The sequence below is a fragment of the Streptopelia decaocto genome (assembly GCF_964273445.1).
Source record: "Streptopelia decaocto genome assembly, chromosome: 7".
In the NCBI taxonomy this organism is placed as follows: Eukaryota; Metazoa; Chordata; class Aves; order Columbiformes; family Columbidae; genus Streptopelia; species Streptopelia decaocto.
The window spans coordinates 65,179,316-65,195,695 of NC_138661.1; the positions used below are offsets into that span (position 1 = coordinate 65,179,316).

Consider the following 16,380-nt stretch of genomic DNA (forward strand, 5'->3'; position numbering starts at 1 on the left):
ATACACTAACAGCGCATATATACATGCAAAATGTGAGACATAATCGGTCTTTTTCGTATGGTTTAATGCTTACCTGTTCTTAAATACCTCATTGGTCACACATCCCTTGAATCAATTTTGGTCTGGAAAAATACACTTAGAAGTGAAAGCTCTATTTTATTACATGTAAACCCTCCAAATGCAAAGACTTAGTAGAGGCTTTCATAACATAAGGGTAACTGTAATATTGAATTTTTAAATATGAACATTCCCCTTAATTTTCAAATGTAATTTTCTTTGATTATCTCCAAAATAAAGCAAAGGTTACCAACATGGTTTTGAAACTCTGCCCTAAAAACTTACCTTTAAAAATATATTGTTAGTGTCACCACGTAAAATTTCAAATCGTTTCAGTTCAAGCTATGTATACACAGACATATAGTGATTGTTCCATACGTACACCCACTGTAGCTTACGCAACACAGGTTTAATATTTGCAACAGTGATAACAATAATTCTTACAAACTCTTCTGAAGTTGCTTGTTTTTAACAAAACCACCAGTTTTATTTAGCTTTCAGCTCAACCAAAACAAAGCAAAACTTCATACAGAATGAACATTTTTCTCCTTTGCCAGATGAAAAAGGTTGTACTGCTTGGTCCAGTCAACTGTATTGGGTTTGAACATACCAAAGCAACTGCACTGGAAAAAGTCGGCAAGATTCTGGAAGCATCCGAGACTGAAAATGAGAGAAAGACCCATTAATAAACCTACCAGGCATCAAAAATATACATTTAGAGAGACAGCACTTAAGACAAAGCTGTCAGTGATGAATGCTCTGGGAGAAGAAATCTAAGAACAGTTCTCTACTGAGCATTGTTCCTTTGTTGAACTTCTACAACCTGCATCACATTTACGTTCAACTCCAATATTTAGAGGTCAGTAAGATCTCATCTGCCAGGACTCGTGAGGAAACACAGACTTTGCGTGTAACAGGGAAAGCTCAGTACCAGTTTCTCTGTAGAGCTAATTACTCCAAGAGAAGTCAGGAAGGGGCCGGTTCGCACCTTAATTCTTTCTGAATCTACAGAACAGACACGGAGGCTGACGAACAAATTAAAGGACAGCACCCCTCACCCCCAAACCAGCACCTGCTGATTAGAGCTGTGCACTAATTTGGGCACATCTTTGTCCTATACATGTGGCCATGCACAACCACAGCAGCTCTTAGGCCAGCTGCTGATTTTCTAGGGCGAAGAAAGTTCTCAGCAAGGAAAATAAGCTCCATTTCCTCCTCTTAGCACAACTCAGGCGTGACTAGAACCTCCACAGACCACCATTTTTTCACATTTATGAAGTAGCGAAGCAAATCGACGTTGAAGAGACAGGTGCTTAAAACACACTGCTCACTAATACTCACTTGTATGGGGTTCTCCTGAGGGAAACAGGATGTTTGCAAGATTTTCTCTGTATCAGGAGGTTGGATCTCTCACGTGAGGTCAATCCCAAGAATGCGATCTTAAAGTGGAAGTAACGGTTAAAACGTGAGCATCACCAATCAAATTTTGGCGATACCAAAAGATATTACTGCGAAGGGAAGGAGTCAGCCGCATCTAACAAATAAGTAACTACTGCCATAATTAATGACTGAAAAGTATGGTTTTAGATGTCACTTGGACTAAAAAAGAACCCGGCAAGCTGTAACATTACATTTCCACTGAGAAGGCAGCTTAATTAGGAAGACTAAAGACTATACTTTTAAAAATGTCTGTAGAAGTACAAGTTCTAGAGCAGCTGAGCAGCCGTCTCCTCAGATCTGGTCTCTATGCCACTACGCAAGTTGGTAGAAAAATAATTCCCCCCAAAAAGACAAAGCAGCTTAGCAAAAAAGATGAAGTAGGTGTCAGAGACTCAGCTATAACTTGCTTTCTCTAGATTTCATGCATTCTTTCACTGAATTTCATGAGATTTATGTGCTTTTTCTCCATTTTTGCTTACCTACTCCTTTTCCTATTTTTTTATTGACATAAATCTTTTAAGCCCTTATAAATGACTGCAAGGTTGCTTCGCTGAATGACAGACTAAATATCATAAAGCAGTACGTTTACAAATAGAGTGACTATCAGCAAGTTTGCTGATGACACTGAGCTGGGAGGAGTGGCTGACACTGGAAGCTGTGCTGCCATCAGAGACCTGGACAGGCTGGAGAGCTGGATGGGGAAAAAATTAATGAAATATAACAAGTGTAGAGTCTTGTATCTGGGTAGGAAAAACCCCAGGTTCCAGTATAAGTTGGGGAACAACCTGTTAGAGAGCAGCGTAGAGGAAAGGGACCTGGGGATCCTGGTGGACAGCAGGGTGACCGTGAGCCAGCACTGGGCCCTTGTGGCCAGGAAGGCCAATGGTACCTGGGGTGGGTTAGAGGGGATGGTCAGTAGGTCAGAGAGGTTCTCCTGCCCCTCTGCTCTGCCCTGGGGAGACCACACCTGGAATATTGTGTCCAGTTGTGGCCCCTCAGTTCCAGCAGGACAGGGAACTGCTGGAGAGAGTCCAGCGCAGGGAAACAAAGATGCTGAAGGGAGTGGAGCATCTCCCATGTGAGGAAAGGCTGAGGGAGCTGGGGCTCTGGAGCTGGACAAGAGGAGACTGAGGGGTGACTCATTCCTGGGGATCAATATATAAAGGGTGAGTGTCAGGAGGATGGAGCCAGGCTCTTCTCGGTGACAACCAATGGTAAGACAAGGGGTAATGGGTTCAAGCTGGAACACAGGAGGTTCCACTTAAATTTGAGAAGAAACTTGTTCCTGGTGAGGGTGGCAGAGCCTGGCCCAGGCTGCCCAGGGGGGTTGTGGAGTCTCCTTCTGTGCAGACATTCCAACCCGCCTGGACACCTTCCTGTGTAACCTCAGCTGGGTGTTCCTGCTCCATGGGGGGATTGCACTGGATGAGCTTTCCAGGTCCCTTCCAACCCCTGACATTCTGGGTTTCTGTGACTGTGTGCAAAACACAGTATTTAACTGTAAAAATCCTACCTAGAGACTTTTTGGTTTTTGGTTTTTTGTTTTTTGTTTTTTGTTTTTTTCCCCCAGTGTCTGGCCACTTCAGAAATCCAGCAGTACACATTTAAAATGGTGCATTTTTATTTTTTTAAACAAGACGGAAAACAAGTCTTTAGCTCAATGTGCTTAGCACACATTAAAACGACACATCTTCCCTAAAAGCTGCTAAACAAGCTGTTTCCTTGATGTTTTAAGACAGCTCTTCTCAGGCTTGTTTGCACAGCCAAGCTCTGAGAAAAACAGAAATGGGAAATTCGACAGTGCTCATCATGATAAAATCCAGGTAATACATCTTTATTGTAGCAACGGGATTTAATACAGTCTAATGATGCACTGCTGAGCTCTGCCGTGGAATTTTCAATTCAGGACTAATTGTACACAAAACGCCACTTCCGGGACAGTAGTACCAGTTCTAAATATAAATGTATAAATTATATAAATAAGTTTCTTGGCTTTAACTACATCTTTTCCAGTTTTGGAATTTTTGATGAGTAGGAAACACAGAATTCACTTATAGGAATGATTTGCAAGCTGCAATCCTACTTTTAACACAGGAATGCTGAGTGCACGAGTATCCATCAAACTTAAAGGACTGACCTGAGATTTAAGAAAATCAATTAGGTGTGACATTAATTAGTCAAGAAAAGCAGGCACGAAGTTTTTATGGGAGCAAACCAGCTAGAGAAAAGTTTTAACGTGATCCATCTTAAAGAGCATACAATGAAGCAAACTAATACCTGACAAAGCTGAACAGTCAGCCCCAGGGACGCCCACATAGTGTGAAAACACGTGAGTACGGCAAAGTAGGAAACCCATGGAGAACAACACATGATCTGCGTGAAGCACGTCCACAGTCCATCTTCATGGTAACTTGTCGTGCAATGGTTTGTCCAATCTGACAAGACACACAACCAGTTAATTACGTCTGAAGGCCACTTAAGAGCGGAACAAAGATTATTTGCATGGAATGAATATTACGCGGCAATACACTCTATAAAACCCACATTTAATGTATCACATTGCCACTTAAAAGTACCCACATAGATACGTGACTGCTTGCTGTTCTGGCTGCTTATCTTTACATTATCCATTCATAATCCACAGAAGGAAAGTTCAAGGCACTGCTTGGTACTTTTTTAAAGTTAATTAATGATATTGAAATAAGTCACCAACTCTCATTGTCAAGATTTCTGCAATTTTGCTTCGTGCGTCTTTGCAATTTTAGAGTGAGAATTTATTTCTTATCTTAAACAGTATCATCAACAAAAGACGATATGATGCTGACAATGCCAAGAAAATGTTTTACCACTACTAGATAGACATAAACTGCAATGTCCAACTTCTGTAAATTTCTCAAGCAATACTTAAAGCCTATTAAACCTATTAAAAACCAACCAAACAAAACCACTAAAACCAGAGCAACTTCGCCTCTGTAGGAGCAGAACAATAAAGAGGTTTCTCCTCCCATGTTCCTTCGCACATGGGAAATGGAGAAAATCATTGGCTTTTCACATTTGTAAGACTACCACTGAAACGTTGACAGCCTGTGTCCTCCGCTGCCACAGCTGGTTCACTTCACTCTGTGTTGAATATCGCTTCATTTCAGTATAATGTAAAGCAATATAAAAGAAAACTAACTGCCTCTAACTATATTGGAAACGTTACTGTTATTTCATCTCCAAGAATTCTATTATAAGGGCTCTCCTCCCTCCTCCAAGAATTTTTGGATTATCCAAAGTAATAGTTTGGATTTATTACTGAGACATGCAGTTCTTCTCTTTTCAAAGTTATCACTACATTAAAAACAAGAATAAACTTTCACAGGTGTTCAATATAGATATTGCCAAATAACAAAAAAATCAATAAAGCCTTTGCAATAACATATTTACAAACTTATTTTCTATCGCAGTAAATGGTATCCAGACTAGAACCTGTAACCTGACCTTCCTCCCCATGGCTTCCCTGCTTCATCTCCAACAAAGATGTTTTCTGATATTGTATTTTCCAATGGACATTCCACTAGAGCTGTATCTTAGTTCAACACAAACATAATCAGATATTTGACCAAAGGCAGTTACGATGTATTTGAATTTAAAGACAGGATTAAAAGATAAAATCACTGCTGAAAAATTAAGATTACACACATACATCCTTGAAAGCTACGTTAAACTAAATTCATGGATACATACACAGATGAGTTCCATGGAGCAGACAGACACCTGTCAGAGTGAGGAAAAACAGGAACAACAGGTAGTAACGGTGGTTCCCAATGCCTGAATTTGAAGCAAAGAAAAAAGACATTTTAAAATTCAGCAGTATTTGCATTTCCCCTCAACTTAATATGAGTAAAAAGAATCAAAGCCACTCATTACCTCTGCTGCCCTCAAGAGAGTTTAACAAGGCTGATCTTTCTCACCCGCCTCCTGTAAGCCATCCCAATTTATATAACAGACTCAGTTCTGACAAAGCCATTGAGGATTTGCCTCTTTTTCAGCACGTGCTTTCTGCTGGTTTAGCTGGGTGAGGACTAATTACGCAACCATAACTCTCCTCAAACATGGTACAATTGTCTCATATGACTGAGAAATGTGAGCTATTCAATTTAATTGTTTGACCTTTGCGTGCTTAGAAAAACTCAGCAGACTTGTGTCAGAGAAACTGTTACATGAAGAGGTACAATGATTTTTCTTTAAATTGCAATCAGTGTTGCTCAAAGCTTTGAAACGACGCGTCACAAGGATGTCTCACTGCCTTGTAAACAGCAAACACTGCGAAAACATTTCCAACTATTTAACACTACAAAAAGAGCTATTGGCAAAAGAACATGCTAAAAATATATTGTTCCAGATGTAAAGCTGTAACCTTTCTATCTTGAGCATCACCAGCAATGAGACAGAAAGGAAGAAAGAGTTTCTCAACTCCCTCTCTCTCAAGAACATAAATGCTGCTCCCCTTCGCTGGCTCCAACAGCCTTGACAGGCAACACAAGCCCCTCCTCATCCACAGCTACCAAATTCAAATGCCAGAGTGCACATCCCTGTCTAGTTCTTTCAGTATCTACTTTCAGACACGTTGTTCTAAAGATTGTCTAATTATTTCCTGAGCATCCTGATGCTGCCAGTATCTGCAAACCCTCACAGCAGCAGGCACCAAAACTTCACTACAAAGACACTTATTCTTCACCAATTTCAAAACCAATTTTTCTTCTCATGGAGTCTCCCCCAGTTCTAGTGTGATGAACTTTGTGATTAACAGTTCTGCATTCACTTTAGCCACTATTTTCATGCTTTTTTTAAGCCTCAATCATATCCCCTGTTCCTTCTTCTCTCAAAATAAGAGTCCCAGGTTTCTTGGTCTCTGCTTTTAGGGTGACTACTCCATGCATTCACTAATTTTACTTGCCTTTCTCTTTGCCATTAAACTAATTTCCCTCTGGCACGGATCAGTGAGCCCCCCAGTATCATCTGTGTTTTCTTGTATCAGGTGTGCTCTCTCTCTAAGGAGATATTTCTGCCACTTCTGAAATATGCAGTATTTTCAAACGGGATAAAAACAAACAGTCTCACCTACGCACTGACCGATCCACACGGAATGTTGGTCGTATCTGGCTACACAGGAATCACATGCCAGGCAATGCACGGATCTCACAGGCTTCCGGACCTCGTTAGGGATGAGGGAAAATAACATAGTCAGAGCAAAGGCTGAGAGTTTAAAGCATCAGGTCATGGTCACCATCATATTTTGTATAACAGACCTCAGAACACTGAATACATCTTAATTTTACAAAAAGAGGTGGAAATCATTATTATTATCTTATTAAGATTAGAGTCCAAGGATCTCAAAGTGTTTCTCTAAAAGAACAAAATCTAAGTAACAGAGAACAAACCACGCATGTAACGCTTGCGTTACAAGCAATGAGGAAAAGCCAGGTTCAAAAAGAAATCAAATACCAAAGCCTCACTTACAAGACACGACGTGCAAAACGTTCTGAAGTCCAAGCAACCTGCTTCTGCAAGAGCTACAATGTTCTGAAAGACAAAGGAATTTGTGCTTGGATACAGATCACATTTTCAGGGGGATCTGAGGATTTTTCCATTAGGCCTTCTGCAGTTCATAAGCATTTTGAGTGCCAAGCACTGACGGAAATAAGTACTCGCTGTTTAAAAGGTCCACGAGAAACGCAAACCAGCAAAGATTAATGCAACTTCAGCCATGCAGGATTATTCACAAAAGTATCTCTATAGTGCCAAAATTTATAAATAATGTGAATGAAAAATACTTCTAAAAAATGAGATGGTGTTGAGATACAAGGTACCTCTCATACAGAGTTCAGAGGGATGAGGAGAGCTGCTGTATTTACTGCTCCTTTATGAGTACTAGATAGACAATGTTTACTAGTCCTGTGGCAACAAGTTAAAACTGCAGTTTATCTCCCTGACAGACTGAAGAAATACAACCTCATGGAGAGCAAAGAGATCACAAAACACTTTCCTTAATCCACAGGTTGGGGAAGCAAATACTAAATTCTCTACTGATCGGTTGGCTGTGATTGCTTTTTGCCATTCTAAAATAACACTGGGAAATTGCTTGTCATTTACACCACGAGCACAAAAATCAAACCACTTTAGGCATCTTCAAAGCATTCGACAAAGTTTAAGCCATTTCTAGCCTTGGTGTGGTTTATGAGCACGGAGAAGTGTAGAAAAGCACTGTGAATATCTCTTTCCAATCTCAGACAACTGGATTGCAAACCATACAAAATTTCTACTTATTAAGCGCAGTTCTATGTGAATTTATATCGCAGATAACAAGAGTGGTGTGAGTCTGTGTGATATCTGGCCAAAGCTCACATTTCAATGGGAAGACGGAGGTGAGGAATGATAAAGATAAGGAAACTACCAGTGGTGGAAAAAAATACGTACAGCCTATGGTGTTCAATATCAGAACTAAAACCTCTTAAAAGAACCAAGAGGATTTCACCACTTTCAAGTTTAACAAAGCTGCACATGAAAACGAAACCATGCGTTCCACCAGGTTAACCATTCCATTTGTTTCTACGAAATCACCTACCTCTTTTCTTTCTTTTTCTGAAGTCTTAATGTATCCGGGATCAGTTCTCCAAGTTTTATAGAAATAATAAAGAAAACCCATCATGCTGAGCAAGACAGTGATTTTTAGAATTGCATCGGTTACATGTAATAATCAGGTTAAGGAATATACTTTTATACCACTACATATATTTATTTGCTACAAGTTCTCTAGCAGATGCATTATTATTATGATACAAAAGAGGCTGTACAGCCATTAGGATTCTGTCTCCAGTGACCACCCAGCCACTATATAAAATGCAAATAAATCTTAAAAATCCAGTGTTGCAACCTCAAGGTTGTTTTGCCTTATGAACTAAAACCACTGCAAATAGCTCTAATTAAAATCAAGATGATAAAGTATGAAACATTGGTGATATTACTGGTCTTATTGCAATGTTTGTTAATGGCACAACTGCAGTGTGTGCACTTACAGGTCAAAACAACGGCGCGTTTCTTGTGGATACTGCTGGGCAATCTGCACTTCTGTTGTTTTATTAGAGCTGAGAGAAGCTCTTAATTAGAACGGGTGGATTTTAGAATCATAAAACGTGCTGAATTGGAAGGGACCCACGAGGATCAGAGTCCAATTTTTGTTCAGTCTATGGAAACAGTTTGACAGACATAAGGTAAATAAAATACTGAACACTTTTCTAACACTCAGATCTGTGACCGGTTCCAGAAGGAAAACACGTTAATGAGAAAAAGGGTTGGACAGCGAAATGGAAAACTATCCATTTGCCCATTTCCCCAAGCTATGGTTGGGCCTTCAAGAACATCACTGCACTCACTATCTTCAGTAAAGTCTCACTCAATTCCCTGTCATTGGAATTCTTTTATCTTATAATTTAGATGACACCAAGGAAACCTTAAAGCTTCACAATGGAACACTGAGTAACATGATTTTCATTTAGACAAGCATATGCATCTATTCCCGGAGGGAATAGACTTGATCAGTTCATCGAAGTTAATCCTGATAATTCTATTAAGTCCGTCTTAATTGGGAACAGTACAAAAGAAAACGTCACTTAGAGGATGCAGTAATTAAAAAATTAATTACAATTGTGTGGCAATACATTATAGCTGGTTTAGTACAAAATTATTTACAGTTCTAAGTGTCTCCCTAAAGGCCTTTTCACAAAACTTAACAAATAAATAGATGGCCGCCACATAACAAAAGAACAGGGCGCTGGAAAGTGAGTGTAAACTACTCAAATGCTTTTGTACTCAGCACTGCGAAACATTCTTCAAAGAAAGGAAATGTAAGGTAGAAATTCATGCCCTGTGCACTGAGCACAAACTGTGAATAAAGAAGGATAACAGACTGGAAGATCTGTTTTGGAGGGACATGACATTTGTTCCCTGTTTTTTGGAGGGTGTTGTTTTTAAAAGCATTAACACCACTAACCGTCAAATCCTTGTCATTGCAGAAAGAAGAAAATTATTATTAAGCATGTGTTATCCAGTTATAGTACATGCCAAAATACATTATTGTACGAGTTTCAATGAAGATCAGAGTCACATGGAGATGGTAACAGAGACAATTAGGTTTATAACAAAGACATCTTCATTTTGATATTCCAGTAATGTTAGAAATAGCTCTGAACTGTACACAAATCTGCTAAAGACAAAGGAGGTACAGATTTTTACTCCATATATAACTTTAAATTAAAGTTATTTCATCCCTGTCTAATGGAAGTAAACCAATCTTACCAGACGTGAATAATCACGTGGAATTATCTAGGACTGCTCATCACCACTTGCACGACCAGGCTTAGATTTATTAGGAACTGTATGGAGAGTTTCTTGAGTCTAAAGGATATAAGGCAGGAACCAGAGAAACCAGGTCACGGCCATCCAAAAAACTGAACTTAGCAGAAATGCTGTGGGAAGATACCGCAGATTCTTGAGCCCCACAAACAGCCTGAAAGAATAGGAAAAGAAAAAAGTATTTTTAAAAATTGCATTTAAAATTTAACTCCACCGAGTATAAATTATCCGTTTCGTTATTTTAAGCACTTCACACACACCGTATACTTCAATTATCTCTTAAAGCAATCAAGAACTGTCACTCCAAAGCATTTTTTTATCCAGGTGGTTAACAATGCAAAAATAAAACTGAAGAGGGCTCTGTCCCAGCCTAATATTATGTACCAGAAGTGCTGCAGCAGCAGGTGTAAAGTGGGATCTCTGTGTGTTTGCACTCTGATAGCATCGGCCGTTTGAAGGAACATTTGCTGTTGCAGTAACCACCAGAGAAAGCAGAAGACCCATGAAACAGCTCAGGATAACACTGGGAGGGCTGGGGAGCAGACAAGGAGGGAATGGCTCATTAAAACTCATTCTGTGTCACAAATACAGAAGGAAAATTAAGAAGAAACACCTTTCTGAGTGTCTAGCAGGTGCACACCTTCAGTAACACTTCAATGGTAACAATTAATTAACAGACTACTCGAACACTTTAATGCTTTCTCAAGTCCTTCAGTGATGAGGACCTATTATTTTGCACACCTGAAGACATATAATTTCTACAATGATTATTTAAATCCTCCACACACTCTGCAGCCATTTCTCAGGAGGTATTTTTGATGCCAAGTGACACTAAACTTTGAAAAGAATACTGCATCATATAGCTTAAATGGCATCTATAACAAATAAACACACATTAAGGAGAGAAAAAGCCACAAACCTCGTAAGCGGAGCCATCCCACAGAGAAGGAGCAGCAGAACTCCTTTCAAAAGCCAAGAGTCAGAATTTAAGTTCATCACGTATCCTACGGCCCACATCCATGTCAAGGAAGACGCCAACAGCAGGAAGAGCTGTCAAAATGATCATGGGTGAAATATGACAAAGTATTTGGGCAGGACTGACTTCAAAAGTGTTCAGGTAATGTAATAAACACTGAAAGACTAAAGGTAGGTATGACAAGTGACTCATCAATACATCAAAGCTGGGGGGAATGACACTCCCACCCAAAGCACTGCTGTGTGCTTTTAAATCATTTTATTATCGTGCACCCAGTTTCAGAAACTTTAGAAGATGCTCTTGTTAGAAAAGAGTTAAATTACATATTACTCTAAACACAGAATGCTGTAGCTTTATTGCCATTCGTTATTACCCCTGAAATTACCTCATATTTCTCTACAATTTTCAATAACCTGTTGTTTCTTCTGCTTCTGATTTTTTCCTCGTCTTTCACCATATAAACCATGTGGCGACTCTGGCTTCGATACGCAAGGTCAAGCGGCGTCTCTCCCTTTAACAACAGAAATCTTTATTTCTCTATGCATTTAACACATAAACATTTTCTTGTTTAACAGAAGCAATAAATAAATACAGGTAAAACAACAATAACTTGACAATTGCTTCCGTGCCCCTTGCTTTTTTCTTTTTTAAGGCAAGGGTAAGCTGAATTCAGAGATTCAACATGTTTAATGCAGTGCTTTGTAGTTCTAAAAACTAACACTTGCAAACTGATTGCGCCCATTTGAGTTCTGTGCTGGACTGTCCCCAACAACCTGAAACACTAAACTGCTAGAATATAACCTGCTTACTGAAAGGGGAGGTTTCTTGTTTATTATGTTAATGAAATATGAAAGAAATGGTACCTTGGCGTTTTTGATGTCCAGGCTGGCACCAGCTTCCAGCAACAGATCCACTGCACTGAGGTTTCCGGCTGTGACTGCCCAGTGCAGCGCAGAATTCTTTTGAGCATTGTCTACAGCATTGAGAGAGGGGTTAAACTTTAAGAGAAACCTCGTGGGTTCTGGTCTAGATGAAAATAAAGTACAAAAGTTAATGAATAGAAGATAATCTACACTGGAGATGAAAATTTTGAACACCTTCTAAAAAACACTGTTCCCATATATGAAATAACAGCAGGTACTCAATGCCTTGTCTCAGAACAAGATAATTAACCATAGATCTGACTTGATATTAATAATTCAGGACCTGCCCTGAAGGTTTTTTCTCCAGACTATGTTATCTCACCATTTTAACAAACACAAGGTATATACACAGATTATATCTTCCTACAACAGTGGAGATCAGCTTACATCTCCACATTGTATTTATTCTAAATGCATTTTACTGTGTCCACCTCCATTTATCTTAATTTGAGGGAAAGCACAATAACACTGCAGCTGGTTCACCGATAACATGAACTTCTCTACGAAATTATTTTGACTTTCTTTGCTATATCCAATTAGCTACTTCCTAACTCCTGATCTCTGAAGTGCTGCATATTTTAGCACCAGTAAAAAGGAAAGGAATGTCAGTTTAACAAAAGGTTCTCATAAAAAATCCACCTCACCGCTTCTTGGATACAATAAAATAGCTTCCAAGGGATTCTCTACTTACCCCATCACTTTTTGTGCTGCTAACATTAAAGGTGTTTGTCCATTGACATCTGTTGTGTCTACATTCTAAGAAAAAGATAATAAGCAAGTAATTACCAGCGATTTCAGGAAACAGAGTTAAATGGTCAGGTTTGCAGCTCTAAAACTGGCTGAGCTTCACTGCAGTACAGGAAAGAAAACAAATTATACCAGCCAAGAAGACAAAACTAATTAAAATGTTTTATTTTCCCCTCCATGTGAGTCTTGCATGTCATTCCTTTCTGAATATGCTGAGGCTTCACTAAGGGTATTTTTAAGGGAACCATCTTAACTGTATTTCTTGTCCTCTTCCACCCAAATATGCTGTAAATAAAATGTACGTTGGAAAGCAATGTTAACCATCCTCCTGGTGTAAATAGCGGTACCTGCCGGAATGCCCAAGTACATTAAACTGGTTCATTAAAACAACAGAAAAGGATTATGTATCTCAACACATAATTATTTAAACGCATAACTCGTCTACTATGAAAAGAAGGAAGATTAGGTAACACATTTCCTTCTTCCCAATCATCATTACATAAGAGCAGATCTACTTAAAAGAAACATTTAATCACTTGGATTTTTTTAGTAGAAGATAGGCATGCTAACAACACTTATTAGTTACAAATTTGTAATCAAACAGTAAATACTTCATGATGTATATACTTCATTTACTGCTTTTCTTCATCATGCCCAAAAGCCAGTTGTTGTTTCTACAGCACCACAAATCTGCATAGCCTTAAATAACTCTCCTTAAACGCACTGAATTGTACAGGCATGACAAGAACAGGGGAGAGTATTAAAAAGATATATTTAAAAAAAAAAATCTAAGCTTCTCTGAACTTATGGCATGGGGAAACAGTTGTGAAATACCTGCTTATCATCTAGAAAACAAACCAGTTAATTCTGAAATGTTTCATACACACAGGCAGCTACTCTTAAGTAGAAAAGACGACTTGGGACATCACCAACATACCTGGCCTTTTGCTATGAGATAAGCTATGATGGGCATGTGTTGAAACATCACTGCCAAATGAATGCTGCTGAATCCCTCCCAATCGATGAGAGTGGGATCCGCTCCGCATTTCAACAGCAACACGACCATAGGCAGGTGTCCTTGTCTGTAACGATACATGGAGTGAAACTATAGCGATGATAAAAAAGCTGGAAATATTACTGAAAGCGTCACCTTAATAATTCCCATAGATACCCCCACTGCAAAAAATTTTCCCTTCAGATTCTTGTGTTTTTACTCAGGAAGTTACTTTTTAAAAAAAAAAAAAAAAATGAAAAGTTTAGATCAGAAAATTATATTAAACATGTAGCTTTGATTTAAGACGCCCTCTGCTGTGCTACACAAAACACAACTGTTAATGCTACCTGGTTTACAATTGGCAGTTGGAAGCAGCCTACCTAATGGCCCAGTGAAGGGGAGTTGAATTCAAATCTCCACCCAGCTGATCCACTATCGCACCTTTGGAAATATAGTATCTGTGTAACAGCAACACAATACAATTAAGAATTAACATAATAAAATATTACACTAAGGATAAAAGAGCTCTGATAGTGAATAACTCACAATTTTAAAAATTAACTAGATAAGCAAATGGACAAGAGTATTTTTGCAGTAAAGAGCAATGTTTTGAGAACACATTTAAGGAAAAACATAATAACTAGCAAGGCACTTATAAAATCAGTTTTAATGTTTCTTAAACAAACCAAACCCAGAAAAATCTAATGGTTTCATGTACATGATTTTACACATAAAGAAACTGTGGTAACTGGACATTTCAGTGACATTTTCACAAAGGCAATTGGATTAAAATTTGAATTTTATGCTTTTGTTCTCAAGCATCATGTTCCTTTCTATAATAGCAACAAAATGATTATCTATAGCAGTAGCAGAACACCTGTGCTATTTTAACAAGGACTCCAGAGCTTACTTAACCAGCTCCTGTCTGTTGTTTATGGCTGCCCAGTGAAGAAGAGTCACATTTTCTTTATCTGGTTGTCGAACATCATATCCTGCTTCTACCAGTTCTTTGCATCGCTCTAATAGTCCATACCTTAAATAAGGAAAAAAAAAATATCGGTTTACTTATCATTTTTTTGTTAAATATCCTCCAGTTTAGAGACAGCCACACACTAACGTCAATTTCAACAAGCATCACCCAGCAGTTCCTACTTGATCAAATTCCACATTGCATTCAATGCAAGTCTTGCAAAAGGAGTTGGGCTGAGTCTTGATGGGTAGAATTTTCTACCTAACAAACCTGGTTGAGATAAAATCGTTTATGGTAAAAATATTTACAATAGTAGCTTTGAGCGATTCTTCTTCTTTCACTACATGGAGAAAGTGAAACTGTAGAATTTGCCTTGGTAAGAATAAGAAACTTGGCTCCCACTTGAGGACACTCCCATCTACTCCGACATTTCGCACACACAGAGAACATGTACGTACTGTGTAGCCGTGACAATGTCACAGGTGCTGGGGTCTTCAATGATGGGATACGGTCCTGGTAGCACTGGCAGCTCGTTATCCCCATGGGCATTATGGCAGCTGTGCATGTGAGGTCGGTGAGGCCCATGGCAATGGTTCTTACACTGTTGGTTAGCAAAACATGAATGTTATTTATACACTATACATTGCATCTCTCTACTAGACACACAGGCTCTACTCGTTGAGTTGCGTTAATACAAATAAGGAAGTTAATTTAAAGCATAGTTGAAACCCGTTGACAAAGAGAATAATCCTTATATTTGGCAAAGGGACATGGGGGGACATGAGGTGAGGGGCTGGAGCACAAGTGTGATGGGAGCGGCTGAGGGACCTGGGGGTTCAGCTGGAGAACAGGAGCTGAGGGGAGACCTTCTGATCTCTGAACTGCCTGGAAGGAGCTTGGAGGGGGTTGGTCTCTTCTCACAAGTAACAAGTGATAAGATGAGAGGAAACGGCCTCGAGTTGTGCCAGGGAGGTTTAGGTTGGATATTAAGAAAAAATTCTTATTGGAAAGGGCTGTCGGACACTGGAACAGGCTGCCCAGGGCAGTGGTGGAGTCACCCTCCCCTGAGGGGTTTAAAAGGTGTTTAGATGGGGTTCTCAGGGACACGGGTTAGTGCTAGAGTTGGACTCTATGATCTCGAGGGTCTCTTCAACCAAAAAGATTCCGTGACTCCAAGGGACATGGTTACGGTCTATCAGGTGAAACTACAAAGGCACTAAACACCTCACAGAGCTGCTTCCCACACCCCACCCGAACCCACAGCAACCCTTTCACACCAGAAATGACAACCGAGCGCGTTTTACAAAGCAAGGGCACCCCAAAGCACGCCTAGAAACCTAGAAAACACACAAGCTCCCATCTTCCTTCTAACAGGACCCGCCGCCCCCGGCCCGCACCGCCGCACACCGGGGGCAGGGCCGCCCCCTCAGCACCCACCCACCATCCCTCCTTCCCTCCCTCCCCGGGCTCCCCTCACCGCCGGGCCGCCGCCCGCCATCCCGCCCGGGCCGCTTCCTGCTCCCGCTTCCTGGTTACCGGGGAGCGGCAGCGCCGGGCGGGGCCGGGCCGGGCGGCCGGGGCGGGGAGCGGGGAAAGGCCGCCCCGGGGGAGCCGGGGGGAGCCGGCCCGGGGGCAGCGGGGCCTCCTCCGCTCGCACACGCAGCCCAGCGGCTTCTCGCGTTCTTCAGCCGCGTCTCAAACCGTTTTCACCGATAATAAATCCCTTCGGTGCGTGTTTTTCACCTTTCCCCCTATGCTGGAGGACAAGGAGCAATTTGTGGCAGTGGCACAAACAGGTTGGGCGGTTTAGAGGAGCTGCTAAATTGATGGATGCTGTGATTGATTAACCAATTAACACCATAAATGCTTTCTAACC

The 16,380-nt window shown here is 40.3% G+C and overlaps 1 protein-coding gene across 1 annotated transcript; it reads right to left on the bottom strand.

Moving 5' to 3' along the window:
* Nucleotides 1-531: 531 nt before the first annotated feature.
* On the bottom strand, nucleotides 532-16,064 carry ZDHHC13 (zDHHC palmitoyltransferase 13). Its single transcript, XM_082058056.1, has 17 exons — nucleotides 15,982-16,064; nucleotides 14,963-15,105; nucleotides 14,445-14,567; nucleotides 13,915-13,992; nucleotides 13,478-13,622; nucleotides 12,485-12,549; nucleotides 11,734-11,896; nucleotides 11,256-11,381; nucleotides 10,814-10,944; nucleotides 9,948-10,048; nucleotides 8,108-8,232; nucleotides 7,003-7,065; nucleotides 6,604-6,697; nucleotides 5,227-5,310; nucleotides 3,775-3,932; nucleotides 1,399-1,496; nucleotides 532-717 (listed from the first exon to the last, which is right to left on the bottom strand). Exons 1-17 carry the CDS (start codon nucleotides 16,000-16,002, stop codon nucleotides 582-584), a joined length of 1,854 nt encoding a protein of 617 aa, XP_081914182.1. The 5' UTR covers nucleotides 16,003-16,064; the 3' UTR covers nucleotides 532-581.
* Nucleotides 16,065-16,380: the final 316 nt, after the last annotated feature.